Source organism: Rissa tridactyla, chromosome 14 (genome assembly GCF_028500815.1).
Source record: "Rissa tridactyla isolate bRisTri1 chromosome 14, bRisTri1.patW.cur.20221130, whole genome shotgun sequence".
Taxonomy (NCBI): Eukaryota; Metazoa; Chordata; class Aves; order Charadriiformes; family Laridae; genus Rissa; species Rissa tridactyla.
The window spans coordinates 9295423-9312835 of NC_071479.1; the positions used below are offsets into that span (position 1 = coordinate 9295423).

Here is a 17413-nt window from a genome sequence, read left to right on the forward strand (position 1 = left end):
TTTCCTAGAGTTTTCTACTAAATGCCGCAGCCGCTGGAGCCGTCCCTGTCCTCCTCAAAGGGCATGGTTTTATCTTTAAGGCGTAACCTGGCGGCGCGGGCGGTATCGCCGGGGCCAGGCATCCGCAGGCGGCTGAGAATGGGCGGAATCGAGCTGCGGCGAGCTGGGCTGCGCGGAGGCTGGCAGCAAGGCTGCTCTGCACGGATGAGGACCCGCGAAGGCGTTTCGGCCCCGAAATGTGCCTTTTAAAAGGTCAAAAAGCATTACAAAGAGGTTTGTTTTAGTGGACGAAGTTTCGGTGTTATGATTATTCTAGCAAGGCATTGTCGCTTCCCAGGGCCGGGTTGAGCGTTGGCCGCGTGTGTGTGCAGGGGGAGATGCTTCTTCCAAGCTGGAGGTTTAATTAGCCACGACAGGCAAAGGTAGAAGGAGAAACCACGATGAAACCTGAACTACAGCAGGGTACGGAGCGAGGGATGCCCCGTCCTGCAGTGTGGGGACCGACACCAAGCATCCCGGAGCTGCGGGATGAGCGCGGGGAAGACACCACCAAAGACCTGGAAGGCTTTGGGAATTCAATCAAACCGGTTCAGGCTCAGACCCTGGCAGATGGACAGCTGTTATTCTAGGGATCCGTTGGCATCATTAGGAGCAGTTTCAGGCTGGGGACAGCCTGCAGAGGGGACACTGCCCGGCTGGGGAACACCCTGCAAATATTTTACAGGAATTTATTTTTTTTTTCTTCCAGATACTGCTGTTTTGCTTGTGAGCATTCCTTATGCAAGTGAACAAAGCAGCAGTTTGCTTGCAGGAGGGCAGCTCGTATAAATAACAGACCTACGAGAAGGTTGGAAGTGGTCTGTGTTGTTGGGGGCATAGGAATTACTTTATTCTTAGTGGGGGCAGAAACAGGTACGGGATGGGCGCATGGAAGGGTTTCTCTGTGCGCAGCTGCAGTATAAAGGTACCCTACGTGTGATCTCCAGTGTCACAAACGGGCTGCGGTTTGTGTTTCTTCAGGCAGCTCAGTCCTCCAGCGCAGGAGATCCCCTCTGTAGGAGCCATCGTGCAGATAATCCCCGTCCCCACACTAAAAGCGGCACCCAGGGATGAGCCAGCGTCCCTCGATCTGCGGGAGCTAAAGCAGAGGGAGGTGAAGGGCCATGCCCAGGGCCATGCAGAGCGTCCGTGGCAGAGCTGGGGAGGATCTCCTTGTATTTCCCGATCCACAAGCTCTGTGCACACCCACCCCTGACGCTCAGCGCTGCGCGGCCGAGCCACTGGCTGGATCTCCCCGAGTCTTTAGCACACGTGTTCACGCTTTTTGTTCTCACGTCAGGCTTTCAAGGGAGCCCTGATGAGCTCATACTGGTGCTCGGGGAAAGGCGATGTTATCGAAGACTGGTGCAGGTGTGACCTCAACGCCTTTGATGAGAACGGACTCCCGAACTGCAGCCCTCTCCCTCCGCCTGTGTACGTATCGGTGCGAGCCCCTCCCGCAGGTCACAGCCCCCCGCCACCAGCCCCTTTCCCACAGGCTCGGCCCACGGGCATCTCCTTCCTCTCACCGGCGAGCCCCGGGGCCGCTGTCCAGTGCTCCTTACTGCGTGACTGATGCCTTTAGGATATCCTGGCTCCGGCTGTGGCCCTGGAAGGTTTCCTTATAGATTTTCATCACCTGATTAGCAGGGCTCGTAGAATGGGATTTCAAATGCTGAAAGAAATGGAATTACAGTGCAATTCATTGTGGCTTGTCAGAGCAAGAGCAAATCGGGAGCAAACTGATGGAAAATTAGCTGAGAAAGCAGGAAGACTGGCTCCAGCGATCCACAAGGAGCAGAACACCTTCTCAGTGAGCCAATATCCTCAGGGGGGATTCATTTCCCATCCCGAGTTCAACAAACAGCCTCGTATGTTTGGAGCCGGACTCTCTGTAGCCCTGGACTTTTGTGTTGTCGTTTACCCCGACGCAAAGAGCAGAGGACGCCTTAATGCTATCACGGCCAGGAGCACAGGGCTGCTCTGCCTTCGTCCCTACTGACGTGGCCCCTGCTCCGGGCAGGAGCTCCTGCACAGCTGCCCTGCTTTGGCTTCTGCTCACACCCATCAGAGGCTTTGCTCATTTGCAGCTGGGTAAATTCACAGCCACACCTGCCCCTTCTCTCCCTCCCTCGCCTTCGCTCGCTGGCAGCACAGAGCAGACCCTCCCCTCCTCGAGGCTCGGCCCTGCTGGGTTGCATAAAGGTTAAACTGGATCCTCCTCTTCTCTTTTGCTCCTGGGCAGCTGGTCTCCAGTTCCCCACAGGGCTGCTGAAGTTCAGTAGTTCTCCCAGGAGATGAAGGTTCCTTTAGATGGGATATTTGGGGTTGCAGTTGCACAACCTAGGCTTTTACAGAGGAGCAGGGGGAGGTAAGGACACACGTTGCATAGGTTGCACCCAACTGAACTTCAACTGGAAGTTCTTCTGTGCTCACCTACACGCTCTCCCCTGTGCCCCCTGTCTCGCGTACGAGTGTGAGCCCTGCCAGGGGCTGTGCTGCCTGTAGAGGTGGATTCCTCCCCAAAAAGGGAGCTGATGTCTTATGTGGTTCCTTTCCTGTCTCCTGCCTAGCCTGCGGCTCTCCCCCAACGTGGAGCCCTCCAGCACCGTGGTCTCTCTGGAGTGGCTGGATGTGCAGCCTGCCATTGGGACGAAGGTGTCTGACTACGTCCTGCAGCACAAGAAGGTGGATGAGTACACGGACACGGACCTCTACACAGGTGGGTGCGGCTGCGAGGGCGAGCTCCTCTTGGTGCGGGGGGATGCATCCTGCGCCCCGCCGGGCCGGGACCCACTGCTTTTGTGGAGAATGGGGCATAGAGCCGAGGTGTTACATGAGATATCAAACCTGCTTCGTTCAGGAGAGGTTTCTGAAGGTTTCTACAAACATAGCTATTTGAGGGGAAGGGGAAATACAAAAATGCAGCATGGCAGAAGGAAATTATTTGCCCTTTTGGGGTAGGAAAGCTGTGAGTTGGAGTTTCCGACTGAAGCGACTGTTTGATCTGATCAGTCTGAAATGCTACAGGATGGTGGGTGTGGGAGGAAGGTCAGCCCTCAGCAACACAAGGGCTTTACTGGTCTGTTCCAGTGAGTATTGCATTGTGTGCCAGCCTTTGAAAGAACTCTTTAAGTTGCCTCACACACCTATTGAGGTAACTTAAAGCCTGCAATGTTTAGAGGGATTACTTAACCAGCATGCAACATCTCCGGGGGAACCTGAAACTTCCCTGGGTTGGAGTTTTGTTCCCAGCTCAGGCTTGGACTGAGCGCTCCCTGCATTGCAAAGGCTTTGTCAGCAATTCAAGCCACGCTCCAGGAGCTGCTGGGCAAGGTGGAGGGGTGTGAAGGATGGGGTTTGATTTGGGTGAATCAGTGGTGTATTTCGGTATTAGATTTGAGACCTTGAGTGATGCTACTGCTGCAGGGAAAGCCAGGCAAAACCTCCTACTGCTCTTTGCTCAAGGATTTTGGATGTTGTTTGTTAAAAAAGCTCATGTGACACGTCAGGGATGGCCAGCGTTGTTGACCAAAACAGAGATTTACCTTTGAGCGAAGGGCTCCTTCCCCCAGACTCTGGCAGTACTGAATTTTAAACCTCCGGGTAAGGGAACATAGGAAAAGGGTTTCCACCCATCACTGGAGCAAGAATTTTCAACAGCTACGGCTTTGGGTCGTTAAGAACCTCATTTGTTTTAAGGTGGAGCCTGGTGAGTTTATGTGAGGCAAGCGTGTCCGGGCTGCCTGCAAGGACGAGGGACCAGACTGAACATGGGGACGTGGCTGGCAATGGAGGGGGGAACCTTGCTGTGCTCCTGCAGTCTTGCAGGGGCTTCCTGGACATCCTGACAAGACGTTTGTCTGCGTTTCTCTGTCGGGAAGGTAATTTCAGGAAGATCATTCAGAGCAAGATCAGGATTTGCACACAGGCAGTCCTTAGGTCTTGGGCAGAACCTTTCTCTGTGTGTGGTGGTGGCTTTTTTTCTTCTCCTCGCTGATTTTGTAAGTGATTTCTAGGCCAAAGCTCTCTGCTGCCATGAGCTGCCACAGGGGAAGCTGCTCCAGCTGACAGCCACAGGGAAGTTGTCACCCTCTGTTCATCTCAGGTCCATCTATTCTGCTTCTGCAGCCTCTTTTTGCCGCCATATCCAAAATTTTCGTGCTGCAAGAGCTTGACTTTTCCTGCTGCAGAGAGCCAGGGCTTCACATTCTGGGGCGCCCCGCCTGTTTGTGGAGACCCCCGCAAGAAGGAGCTCTGGTTCCTGGCTCATACACCAGTCCTGTCCCGCAGGACCTTTCTCCTACGCCTTGCCAGCATCCACTTCCAGAGCTGCCCGATGTGGCCATGGCCCCTGGGTCATGTTTCCCATTTCCCGGCATGGAAGAAGGCTTGTTCTTTATCTTGGAGGGGCACCCTCCAGTAACGGAGAAAGAAAACAAGCCACCAAAGGAGGGGCTTTGTTTTGGATGGGGATTCCAGATTGCTCACACGTTGGTCAGGTGAGGCCAGACTGGGGAAACGTGGGGTTTCTCCTTTGAAGTGGCTGGATCTTTGCCTGGCAGCCAGAGTAGGAAATACAGATTATTATTATTATTTTCCTTTTATGACTGCCATGTGTTTGACAGGCGATCGAATTCATTGTGGGGAGCTGCCCTCCCCTCTCCCTGCTCTGGGGGACCATTTGGGACAGAATGACCCCATTAACAATTAAAAAGAAAAGCCAATCCTAAATCTCTCCTTTTTTTCGATGTTGTTTATAACGAAACAACATTCCTGCCTTCATTCCTTTCTTACCCTACAGGCCCCTAATGCCAGATGACTTGATTCTTGCAAATACCTTGGCGTAGGTTTGCAGAGATGCTGACTGCTGCAGCTCTTAAAGGCTTTGCTTGGTACCATGCTTCACCCGGTCAAAAATCCTACCGTGGGTATCCCCTCACCACCATCATCCACCCATCATGTTGTACACCTCCGTCACTTCTGAGCAGCATCCACACAAAAATAAGTCAACCCCAGAAGAAGAAAGCCTTGGGAAGGGGGGCGGAGGATATGAAATTTGGATGGCTTTTGATGGATATTGGCAGATCTTCCTTCCCCACCAGCCTCGTGGCCGCGGGCAGGTAGGAGCAGGTTGCTCCCACTGCTGGGAGGTGCACCCTGGGTATCTGGAGAGCATGGCAGCGCTGGGCTGGGAGGATCCTGCAAGGTTTGAGCACTCTTGGTGCTTCTGCCATTCATCCCTTGGATCTCTTGAGTTTAAACGTGTGGGTTATTTGTGTTTGTACGGCTTTGTTTGTTTGTTTTATTGTAGTTGTAGCCGTTTCTTGTTGGGATTCCTGGCACTGGCTGGGGCTAGAGCTGTGCCAACCTGCTCTTCAGCCCCATGGCAAGTTAGATGGTACCTGGCCCCTGCCTAACCTGCCTTCTGCCTCCCTCCTGTCCCCCAAAAGCCTCCAGTTTCCCACGCTACCAAAACTCCTTGGCCTCCCCCTTGCTTTGCAAGTGGAAGATGTAGCCTTTCCCTTGAGGAAGAAAATACTTGCTCCTCTTCTTCTTGGAGCAGTCTCAGGAGGGAGTTTTGAGGCTGGTGTAACGTGCGTCCCCTCTGCTCCCTGCCGGGCTCCATGCGGAGCGGCGATGCCACAGAAGGAGGTGGGAGCTTGCATGGGTCGGCTGCCCCCGGCTGTACGTGCTTTTTAAAGAGTCTTATTACTGGTGCTTAGAAAAACACAGCCCTTGGACCATCTGAGGCTAATAGGAGGTGAACTTGTGTGCGAAACAAACCACGCTTTCAACACCAGTGCATGGGGAGCGAGCGGCTCTCCACTTGGGAGCCAGCGGAGAAGACTGAGAGCAATTACATCCCCAACTGTTTATTAAAACTTGTGAAATTACTCATAACTCCATGTGTGCGACGGCTTTGTAGTTGAGTGATGCTCTTTGTTTGAACATGGGGCTCTCGAAGAGGGCGCAAGCGCGCGTGTGTGCGCGGCTGAGCCCGCCAGCGCATTATGTCATGGATGAAGCAGGCGCTGCACTTGAGAGAGGGAGAGGGAGAAATGTGTTTTACAGGGTGAGGTACAAACTGAAATGGCTGTGAACATCTGGAACTGATATTAGGCTTGGAAAATGTTTTCTGTCACTCCAACACTCCTCTGGAGGAAGGTTTCTGAAGTTAAGAAGCTCCAAAGGGGATGAGGGGGAGGGACGAGGGGATAATATGACCGCAGTGCAAAGTGCTTTTTATGTCTCAGTTCTGGTTGCCGTAGCCAGGCCGTGTCCCTGCCCATGTTGGACTGGGGACCTGGAGTATTGCCATTGCCTGTTGTGGTGGCCCTGGCTTAGAAGGTCCCCTGGTTGAGCTGAGCCCAGCCACTCAGATGGTCCTGCATGGGGAGTGCTGCCTCCTTCAGCTCACGATGGGTAGGACAGAAGGATCCTTGCCCTGGATTTAGGGTTGGGAACCAACGAGCTGCGGTGGGAGGCTTCATCTGGAACGCGAAGGATAGAGTCCTCGGGTGGGGACAGGCAGACCTGTGCCTGGTTTAACACCTTCTGGACCGTCTCCAGGGCCCACCTGGGAGGTCGGACCCACCTGGGGGCCAGCGCAGGTTGGGGCAGCTGCTGTGAGCGTGTAAAATGCAAGGTTTAAAAATAAAAAAAGCGCTTTGAATGTGCTTGTAGCACACACACAGGAGGCCTGGGGACAGCTAGGGGAGGATGAGGAGCTGGGCTTTCTCTGTGTGACGTGTTGGGATCTGTGGGCTTGTGGGGGGCCTGTGGCGCTCCTGGGGTGGTGGCCATGTCGCTGCTGTGTTGCTTTGTAGCTCTGGGAGCTCCTCGGTGTCTTTCTCAATGTTCCTCTCCCTGGTGCAGTTTTCTTTCCATCCTGCCCTTGTCTGTTTGCTGCCAGGTCTCCGACCACGGATCAATCCAAAAGGGCCTGGCCAAGGCTGGCGAACATCAGCCCCGGGGGCCACAGGATGGTGCCGAGCTCCTGCCATGCCTCTGGGCCCCGGCTCTCTGTGGGGGACTCGGTGGGTGGCCGCCATGCACCTGCGCACGGGAGGGTGAGGAGGCCTGTGGAGTTGGTGGTTTCAGTGTGTGAGCCACGAGAGGATCTCAGAGCACTTTGCCGTTTGTAAGCCAGACCCTTCCTCCCGCAGATCATGCGGGGGGCTCTCCCTTGCTGTGCAGATGGAGGGAAAAAAACCAAGAGAGAGAAAATGCCTTCCCTGAGGTCACAAGAGCTGGGCAGTGAGTTAACCTCAGCATGAGACCTTCATCATGGAACAGTACTCGCCTCCAAGAGCGGAGCGGGGTGCAAGTCCCAGGTCCCCCCAGCTTCACATTCGCTGCTTTGTCAGGAGCCATGTGCTGACCACTGGAATACGTGGCACCTCCCAGTTATTCCCCACCACCACGGTGGGTCAGCCCCGTACCCCTGCAAAGCACATGTCATAGCTGTGCTCCTTGAGCGTGAAGCCAACTCCTCCTGCTTGGGCTCCAGTCTCAAGTGGGTAGAACTGGGAAGATGCAGAGAAACAAAGAAAAGGAGGCTGAGGGGAGACTTTATCAGTCCCTACAACTCCCTGAAAGGAGGGTGTAGCGAGGTGGGGGTCTGTCTCTTCTCCCAAGTGACAAGCCATAAGACAAGAAGAAACGGCCTCAAGTTATGCCAGGGGAGGTTTAGGATGGATATTAGGAAAAAATTATTCACTGAAAGGGTTGTCAAGCACTGGAACAGGCTGCCCAGGGAAGCGGTAGAATCGCTATCCCTGGAGGTATTTAAAAGCTGGGCAGACGTGGTGCTGAGGGACGTGGGGCAGTGGTGGTTTGGGCAGTGCTGGGTTAGTGATTGGACTCGATGCTGTTAAAGGCCCCTTGGAACCTGGACGATTCTGTGAAAGCGGCGCTTGCTGTCACTGTGGTTGAAGGTGACGGTGAGTGCGAATGTGACATTGTCACAATGCCCTGCTTGCTCTGTGCTGCGAGCAGATTGCGAAAGGTGGATTACAAGGCTCTACCTCTCTCCCGGCCCATCGTCTTCTGTCCTGTTCTGCATAGGCTCTTACGCCGTGGTTTCCCCTCTCCTCTCTGTGGTACCACTTCTGCAGCCCAGTGTGTGTTGACAGCTGGGTTAACGTACGTGGGGATATTGTGGGGTGTTAGTTGGAAAAGCTATACAAAAGAAAGAGTGCCGCTCATTTGCTTTCATACAGCAGTGCTGCTGTTGGTCACAAGGTGCTGTGTCGCAGAAGGACAGGTGAGATCTGAGCAGAGTCTCCCAAACTTTATTATTTCTCACGTCATTGAGGGATCCCAGCTGCTCCTGGGGCTCTTTGGCTTGGCGGTGATCACGTTCGGAAGAAGAGGTAGCCCTCATCCAGAACAGCTTGTAATCCTCAAAGAAAGGAGCACAGAAACACAGCCTGCTGAAGGAGCTTGTTGGGGATCACATAGACCTCACAGCAGGAGAATCAGGCTTTGGCAGCTTGGTCAGAGTGCTCTAGTAGACTAGGGCCCTCTGTATACAGGACTGTGGTGTGGAGAAGAGCTGGTGGGTGAGCTGGGGAGGGTGACTGGGGAGAAGGCTGGGCAGGATGATGTACAGAAGTTGAGGGTATGGTTATATAAAACCTGTGCACGTCACTGCGCCAGAGTTACAGGCGTCTCTGGAGCAATGCTGTTCTGCAGAGGAGTCTTTGAATACGCATCCTGTCTATAAAAGAAAGTGAAAGAGGTCAAACCAGAAGGCTTAGTGTTTTGTACACTTGCAAGTAGTGCTCCGAATTGAGGCTTGAGAGTATCTTATTTATAACTTAACTCTGTTCTGTAGAGCATCATTCTGACGTGTCTGGATGGCCGGGGCTGTATAGATATAGCTATGGCAACCGTCACTTCCAGTACACCTTCTTGTGTGCAAGCTGTGCTGCTACTGTCATGTGAAAACCAGTGATAGGCTGGAAGAAGAAGAGAAAAAGCCATCAGGCCAGAACAAATACTGTGCCTGTCAGTGCAATCTTTGTACAACCAGGTTGCACTCCTATTACATGCCTTAAAATCATCCTTAGATTCCTGCCTTCCAAACAGGCTGGGCACCAGAGAGAGTAGTAGGACTTGACACTGCCCTTAGAAAGCTGTAGGAGCTTCAGGTCCAGCCAGGAGCTGGGTAAATACGTGAACAACCAGAGTTTTAATTCATGCTAATGAAGTGTGGAGGATATTAAAGCATGAGTGTTTAAACCAGTTGTTTTTAAAGATGCTAATGATCTTGAGCATGGGTGATAGCATTGACTACCTCTGTAAAGCCCTGTGGTGGCAAAGCTCTCTCTATAAGGAGTGCTAGGGACCGATACTAGCATAGGTGCCGTTTTTCTAATAAGCTGTCCCAGGGGATGTAGGCTCTGCAGCTGGTGGATTGCAAACTGAGACTTGGAAAAGAGACTCTGCTGGTTTCAGGAGAGCAGCTCTTCTGCTTTTCCTGTCTATGATACCAGACTGCTGCTCTCAGCGCAGTGATGCTGGCGGTCAGGAAGGTCAGTGCTCAGCATGGGAGCGAGCAGCAGCTCTTTCAGGGGGCATCTGTGTGTGTGACTTGTGTTCAAAAGAGGTCCTTAAACATCACCAAAGTAGAGGATGGTAGTCAGGAGCTGGTGACCCACTATTGCCAGTCTTATACTCACTGCTTGGTTGTCTTCTACCTACTCGTTCCTTGGTGGTCTTCCTGGTGGATCTCAGCTGGGTTCTTGGTGGGCAGGTGTTCGGCTGATCACAACCACTGCTCGGGGAGGACTAACTCGCTTATGTGCTGGGGGTGGAAATGCAGCAGAGCTTCATCTGTGACTGCCTGTGTGCGGCGAGCCTGGGCAGGGCAGGGCTGCTCTGTGGAAGCTGTCGCTGCTGCTGCCTCTCCTGTAACTAGCGCATGGGTAGAGATGTTTTCGACACCCAGAGTAGCCTTCTTGAGCGCTGAATCCATTTCACTTGTTAGCGAAAGGAAAGATGATTCAAAAAGAAGCCTTTGAAGAGAAGGTCAAGTTTTTGGAAGCTGCTTCCTGGGATGTGTTGTGCAATAGCACCAAGCAAGTGCTTAATTTTGGCCATTACGCTCACTGATTTCTCTCCCACTGGGACAGCTGTAGTTATTTCCGCCTACCAGTGTCATTTTTGTATCCTGGAAAGCAGAAGGGAGGTGGAGGGTTCTCAGCTCTCAACTAGGATTGAGTCAGTTACTGAAATATTTCATTAATTCACATTTCCATATGGTCGTTCCAGGGTTTTTTTGGTGTTTGCCTGCCCAGACACCTTTTGGACAGAAGTGGGCATTATCTTTGCTTTCTCCCAAATCACTTCATCGGTGGGGAGCTGGAACTGTCTGCCCGTTCCCTGCTGACTGCAGAGGACGGAGCAGCCTGGATGGTGCCACGAGTATGTCATGCACTTGGATTGCCAAGGGCTTTGTGCTGTCTGTTCAGAGCTACCTCTGCCTCAGGGCAAAGGACAGCTGGAGATGCTCCCTTCTAGCTAAACTTCTTAAATGGCAGTTAATGAGGCCAGTCATGGAGGGGTTTTTTTACTGGTCTGTAATTTTATCCTCTAGGATTAAGTTTCTCCTGATCTGGAAAAGTCAAGGCCACAAATCCATCTTGTCAGAAAGCATCAAAAGCGAAGGCTGCTAACACGGTCAGACGGATCATGGCATGTGAGCGCAGTTCAGTGGAACTTTTTCATAGGAGCCTTTATTGACTAGACAGGCTTTTCTAATCAATAAGTTGCGGCTGGAATTTGGAGGGAAGCTCAGTCTGTGCTTGCAAAGCTGGCACTTGGCAATGTCGCCCTGAGCTACTTGGAAAATTTAGTCTGTGGGGCATTCACAGATGCAACACAACCCTGCTCTGGGAGGAAACTTGGGCGTGCTCGCTGAGCAAGACACATGGGTCTTCCCTTTGGATGGGCTCTGAATGACGCCCAGACTGGGATTCCCTGCCAGGTTAGGATCTTTCTCGAGATTTCGCATGTTCCTCTCATGCTAGCCAAAGCGTGAGATAAGATCCTGAACGGGATGGGGAATCTGCTTTCCACTCCTCTGGCTGCTGTTGAGGTTTCCCATGCGTTCAGCTTTGTCAGGTGGCTGAAATACAATCCAAAAAGTTAGATGGTGTCCCTCCACGCTTCTCTGGAAGGAAATAAGGGTAGGAAAGGGATCCAAGGAGGCACAAAGGCTGCCTTGGGACAGCCTATTCTGTCCTGTTTGAAACCTCTCAACCCCAGTGCAGGAGGTACTGTGGGGACGTTGCAGTCGTTCTGGGCTGTGATCCTGCCCCTTGCCAGCTCTGCCCTGCCGGCGTCAGGGCTGCTCTAACCCACACCGTTCCCCAGGCGCATCTGTGTTAGATGGCTCATGGTGGTACCAGCCCTTCATCCCTGCATCTCCCAAGCTGGGCTGTGCACGCTGTGTGTCCTGAGGACCATCACCGAGACAATGGGGGCTCCCCTTGTTGGGTAAACGGCTCAAGGTGGGGCATGTCATCTGTTCCCCATGTTGCTTTGGTCTGAGGGAAGTTAAGCAAAAAATGGAGAGGGATTAAACCTTGAGCCAGGGGATTTGCCAATTAAAATAGCTGCTCCTCCTGCAGGTTTCGTATGATACAAGAGCAGGGAGAGACCCTCCCCATCTCCCCCGTGACCCCTTCCCAGTTTGTTCAGCTTGCTAGGGATTGAGATCTGGCTCTTGGGAGGGAGGGGGCAGCTGGGGCTATGTTACATTTCATGCTGTTTAGATAGGCTAAACCTTTCCTCCCTGTAATTGGGTGATTGGACTTGTGAGCTTTCTCAGATATTAATCTGGAGACCCTAGAGGGGGTCAGATTAGGTTATGGAGACATAATAGGAAATACTGCTGTGGCTAGTTTGGGTTATGGGGGATAGAGTGGATATTCTGCAGCGTTCCCCTGCTGGGTTCCCACCGATGGGGCCTGTGTGGTGGGGTCAAGGAGCGGTCTTATCTCAGCATCAGGTTAACTTGGTCTTTGCTGGGAGCGACTGTCTCTGAACTCTTTCCATCCCTGTAATCCTGCTCTTCCAGAGAATGGGACCATGACCTCTCCTTTGCCGGAGGGAGGGGTGGGTGGTGCTGACCTGCCGCTGGGGCTTGTTTGCAGAGGAAAGAACATATCTTTCAAATGGGCGTCATGTCTCCAGGAACCCTGGGATAGAAAAAGCTTCATTTTCTGAATTGGTGTCGTTTGGACCTAGTGAGGTCTTTCTCCTTGCTAGCACACGTCATGCCAATGGTGGGGAAGGGGTTGATACATCCCAGAGGGGATCATTTTAGCAGCGAGCATTTAAGTGCATCCTTTCATCTGTCCCATGTGAGGGATGTATTTGAGGAAGGATGTCATGTTGGTCCAGTCAGAGCCAGTGAGATGAGCTTGTCCCTGTGGCCAAATGAGTGTTTCAGGGCTGTACTGATTAGGGATGCTGCGCTGAAGCAGCATCCTAAGGGGTATTGGAGAAGGGGAACCACCGTGTTTATGCTGGAGAGCTGTTTGGTTTGGGGATAATACCTCCTCCCATTCCTGCGTGCGGTGTCTGGCAGCAGCTCTGCAGCGCTACTGGACACGAGTTCTGCTGATACAAGCCTGGCTCCAGGCACCAGTCTGCAGCACTTCTTCCAGCCCTCGTTTCTTTTTATTAGCAGTGAGATGACAGATAGGGGATGGTCATTAATTTAATAAAGGAAGTTTCTGATCATGACTACAGAAGCAAGGTTTTTTTCCTGAGGTTTTTTTGTGGTGGTCTGATGACTCACCCTGATGAAATAGGGTGACACTAGGGTAGGAAATACCTTACCGGCGTTCGGAGCCTGGCAATGGCTCTTCCTGCATAGCAGCCCAGCTCCTGCAGTCATTCTGCTGGGCTGTTCTTGGGACTGGCCTCACCAATATGAGCATTACCCCCACTGAGAAGATCTGAATTTCAACCCTAGAGAGACCCATGGTCCTTTGCAGATAGGTCAATTTGCTGGCACTGATAAGGCTCACTCTTTTCCCCGGTCACATGCCTGGAGTGATGGTGGAGTCAGGAACGTTGGCTGCGGGACCCCGCTCTCCATCTGGCCCTCTGTGGCACACTCACATGTGTGCACACTTGTAAGGACACCGAAGGCAGGAGCGCAGGTGTTAGCTGCATGGCTGGACCGAGAGAGGAGAGCTTGCACACAACCACAGATAATACTTTCCATTATCCTGTGCTGTCATCTGTGGAAATCGATAAATCTCACCAGCTTCATTGTTCAGCCCGGGAAATTGAGGCACTCAGCAGTAACGGCCAAAAACTGAATTGCGCATGGACTCTAAATCCAGAAGAGCCAGTTAAAAGCAAGCAGTCCAAATTCATGTACAGTTAATGTTTACCGTGATGTCTTCTCCCAGGCCTCAAAAGTTCACACTTGGCTTCAGATTATTCTCAGATCTCAATTTCCAGTTCCTCCAGACAACTTTGGTGTTGTCTTGGTAGCAGGAGAGAGTGTCAAACCCAGGCGAATGTGCCTGTCCCGCGAGGGGCCAGGGCCAGCAGGAGCAATAGCTAAAAGAAGCCACCAGGTCTGCTCCATCCTGGAGCACAGCTCAAGCAGATGGGGAATGGCCATCCCACCTGGGTGCACGGGGACAAACTGGACCCTGCTGGAACAGCGTGTGGTGGCTGTGGGGACTATTCCCTCTTGGCATCCTGACTTCGCCGGGGGTCTTCCCACAGCCCTGTAGCTGATGGAGCTGCTGCTCCCAGATGCCCCCAGGATGGTGTCTGGCAGCTCAGCCCTGTCTCAGCACCCTGCTCTCTGCAGGCAAAGGCACGGACCGTTGTCTCCTTAATTTAGCTAACAAGCTCTCTTTGAAAGCTCCCAGACCTTTTCCAGTCCTCAAGAATGAGCTCAGAGAAGCAGCAATAGCTGCTGAAAATTGGGCGCTGGGGCCCCTGGACCTAGCGAGAGGCTGCACGTTCCCCTCCCGGGGGGGCTGTGAGGGACTTTTGGTGCCTGCTCTGCCTGGCCCCAGCTCCCAGCCTCCCTGCGCCCTCCAGTCCCGAAAGCGGGCGGCAGCGGAGAGGCATGCCGGGGCTTGTTGGGAACGGGGCTGGAGATGGGAGCGTGTGAGCTGGAGAGGCAGCCAGTGATGGAGGGGGGGATGTGGGAAAGCTGCCCGGTTCATCTGGGCAAGGTGGGAGGCGAGTAGCCGCACAGGCGCTCCCCGCTCGCCCCAGATGTGCACTGCGAGGATGGGCTGCTCGGCATCTGCCTGCCTCCTCCAGCCGCAAACAGCTGGCGCCTTCGTCGGGAACACGCCGAGCTGCACCGGGTCCGACACCGCTTCGGCATGGCTGGGTCAGCCAGCTCCCTGCGGCTCCCGGCCCTGCGCTGAGCCCGCATCCTGGGGGCTGTGGGACGGTCCTGTCCCCCCGGGGTGTCCCGCAAGGAGGGTGCTGGGGCCAGCCTCTACCCTCCTCTCTGTGTGTCCGGCGGTGGGCAGGCAGTGCGGTGGACACCGAAGCTGGGCAGCAGGGCTGGGGATGGGAATTGCCTTCCTCCCTGCCCTCCACGCTCATCAGCTGACCTCCTCGAGCTCCTCCAGATTCCCTTTATCTGCTAATATTAGTCATAAAACAATCTGGCTCTGTCCATAATCCTGTTAGAGCCTTTGACTCTTGCTCCTGTGACTCCCGGCAGCTCTAATTACAGATACTCATGCTGGTGATTAATGACTTGATTCATCTTCAGTGGCACCAGTTTTACATGTGAAGCCTGCTTTCCCCCCCGCAATGATTTGTGCAAAGGGGAAATAATCCCTGTTAAAAACCAAGAGCACAGAAATGTGGTGTTGGCGTATTGCCTTCATCTGGCCCTTCTGCATCCTGTCCATCCTTTCTCTCATCTCCCCCTGGCTTTTCATCTTGGAGAGAACAACCCTAATTGCCGCGCGCTCTAATTTTGCTGCACTGTAACCCATAAATCACTCTGATGCACGGAGCATTTTCATGCTCCTTAACAAAAGGAGCGGGATTTTCCTCTCTGCTGCGTGTTTTACAAGTGACTAATTGCATCAAGGCACCTTTGAAGCAATGACTTCATCAATTGCTCATCCTGCAGACGCACTGCTGGTTATGTATGCCTGATCAGAACCCTACATTTATTAGGATTAATTTATTCTCCAATCATTTTTCTTCCACCGCAAGGACAGGGAAGTTGAGTGATGTTACTTGCTCAGCTACGTAAGCACGATTTCTTGCCTCATTACTGAGCCTGAGATATTTTTGTTACATGCTGAAACTTCTCCAAATGAAAATGAGTAATGTTACGGCTCGGATAGGAGTGCTCCCGGGACACCAGAGAAATCAAGTTATTTCAGGGTGCCTCCAAATTGACTTAAGATCTTCATCATCTTCCTTCCTAACTTTGCCCCCCCCCCTATTTTTCATGGGGCACCTGTCTGCGTGAGCGATAGCACGTCTTGGGGCTTCCTGCCAAGGGGCCTGGGAGCGGGTAAGAGTATATGTTTCTCCCAGCTAGAGACCATCCAAACTGGGGGGTTCTTGCTCTGGGTTAGCAAATCCTTACGAGGCTGCTGGCAAATCCGCAGGGCGTGTGGCCGAGCGGGAGGGGTGTGGAAGAGCCGGCTGTGTGGAAAAGGATGGCGTGAACACAGGCTGAGCATCTCCAAGGAGGCACTGTAACTGGTGAGGACAGAGTGCAGTAAACACGGGCGAATTCACACATTCTCTTAAAAGCTGTGGTCAAACTGTTCCGTAGGAGTAGTGGCTGATAACAACTGCCAGAAGCCCTTGACTCAGCTGCTAACCTCCCACCCCCAGAAAGTCTCCTCTTTTGGGAGGGACGGAGCTTGTTTGCATCCAGGCGGGAATTTTGCCTCGGCTACTTCCAGTCTGGTGTTCAGCTGCCCTTAATTCACTGCTGGCCCCTGCAAGTGCCTGCGCGGGGGGAGGATTTGCAGCATATAAAATGGACCAAATGGGGTCATTTGGAACCAGAGCTGGGTTTAAGGCTGTAGTTTGGAGGGGGGGCAATGCTGGAGAGCATCACCTGGATGATGTGCAGCGCTGGGATGAGGAGGTGCAGGAGAGAGGATGGAGAAGGAGCATGGCGGGGGGGATGGTTTCCTTCTGTTGTACTGTGTAGGAGCTCCCGTAACACGGGCTGGGAAGGTGCTCGTGCAGCCCTGGGGAGCTCAGGTTTTCTTGGGAGGCCAGAGAAAAGTAGGTGACTGCTTTGGAGAGGTTGGAGAGAGGGCAGCTCCGGACCTAGGAGATGTACCGAAGCCCAGAGCTGTACAGAGGCGTGCTTGTTTTATTTTGCCAGCAGCAAGCTGGCAAGATGTTGGCTGTTTTGATGGCAAATCTGCTGTCCTGCTGGATGGCCAGCCTCGGTTCACGTCGCGTGTAACGGGGCCAGCTATTAATGAGCAGCGGAGCAGAGACCCGGTCCTCGGCTGGCACAGAGCTCCGCAGTCCCGCTCTCCCTCCGGCCCTTGGATTGGGGTGGACGAAGAGGGGGGATATTGGAAAAAAAAACATGTCAGGGAGCAGGGGGTGCTGGTAAATGTGGGTCTCTGCCTACAGAGGGGGCTCCTGCACTGCCCGAGGCTGTGCGGGCTGGGAAGGCAGGAGAAGGGATGCAGCGGCTGCCAGCTGACCTTTCTCAAACAGTTCATGGGTTTCCAGAGCAGCCGAGGTGTCAGCGGTGTAGAGCAGTCACAGCTTCCCAGTCGCTGGAGGAGGAAGGCAGGGGGCACTCGAAAGGGGAGGAAAAGGCTCCGTCCTGGAAGGGTGGAAACCTTGCAACCTATTAACCATTTCTCAGCGGAGAGGGATGGAAAGCAAACACGGGTTTACTTTCCTCCTGCGCCCTGCTTGCCCGCTCCCATCCTTTCTGCCCTTCTCTCTTCTGGCCCTGCCTGCCTTTCCCTCCGGGCTCCCACGAAGGCAGGACTGAGGACATTGAGGATTTGGGTGAAAAATGAGCTCTGCCCCACCACGCCGAGCAGACCGAAACGGAGCAGCGTGCTGGAAAGCAAAGCCTGCTTCGGCACCCCGAGCCCTGGGAGTCCCCATGGTTGTGTCTCCGAGCAAAGGCCTCTGCTTTGACAAAGTCTCTGCAATCAGACTTAATTAGTAGGCAGGGGCCCACAGAAAAACCGTTTCCAGCCCTTTTTTAACCAGCATGAAGCAAGGTTCTGTGTTGTCTTTATTTGCTGAAAGCACGTTTGTCTCGAGGAAGGGAAGGGGCTGAGTTGCTCCGTGACAGCCTAAAACTAAGACATTCTGGCTCACAGATGACAAAGCTTGGGAGTAAATT

The 17413-nt window shown here is 53.3% G+C and overlaps 1 protein-coding gene across 1 annotated transcript in view; it reads left to right on the forward strand.

The window, feature by feature from the left end:
- Window positions 1–17413, forward strand: part of ASTN2 (astrotactin 2) — a 373499-nt gene that overhangs the window by 278908 nt on the left and 77178 nt on the right. The window contains 2 exon segments of the mRNA XM_054220714.1: window positions 1340–1473; window positions 2613–2761. Of these exon segments, the coding sequence (XP_054076689.1) occupies window positions 1340–1473; window positions 2613–2761 (283 nt within the window).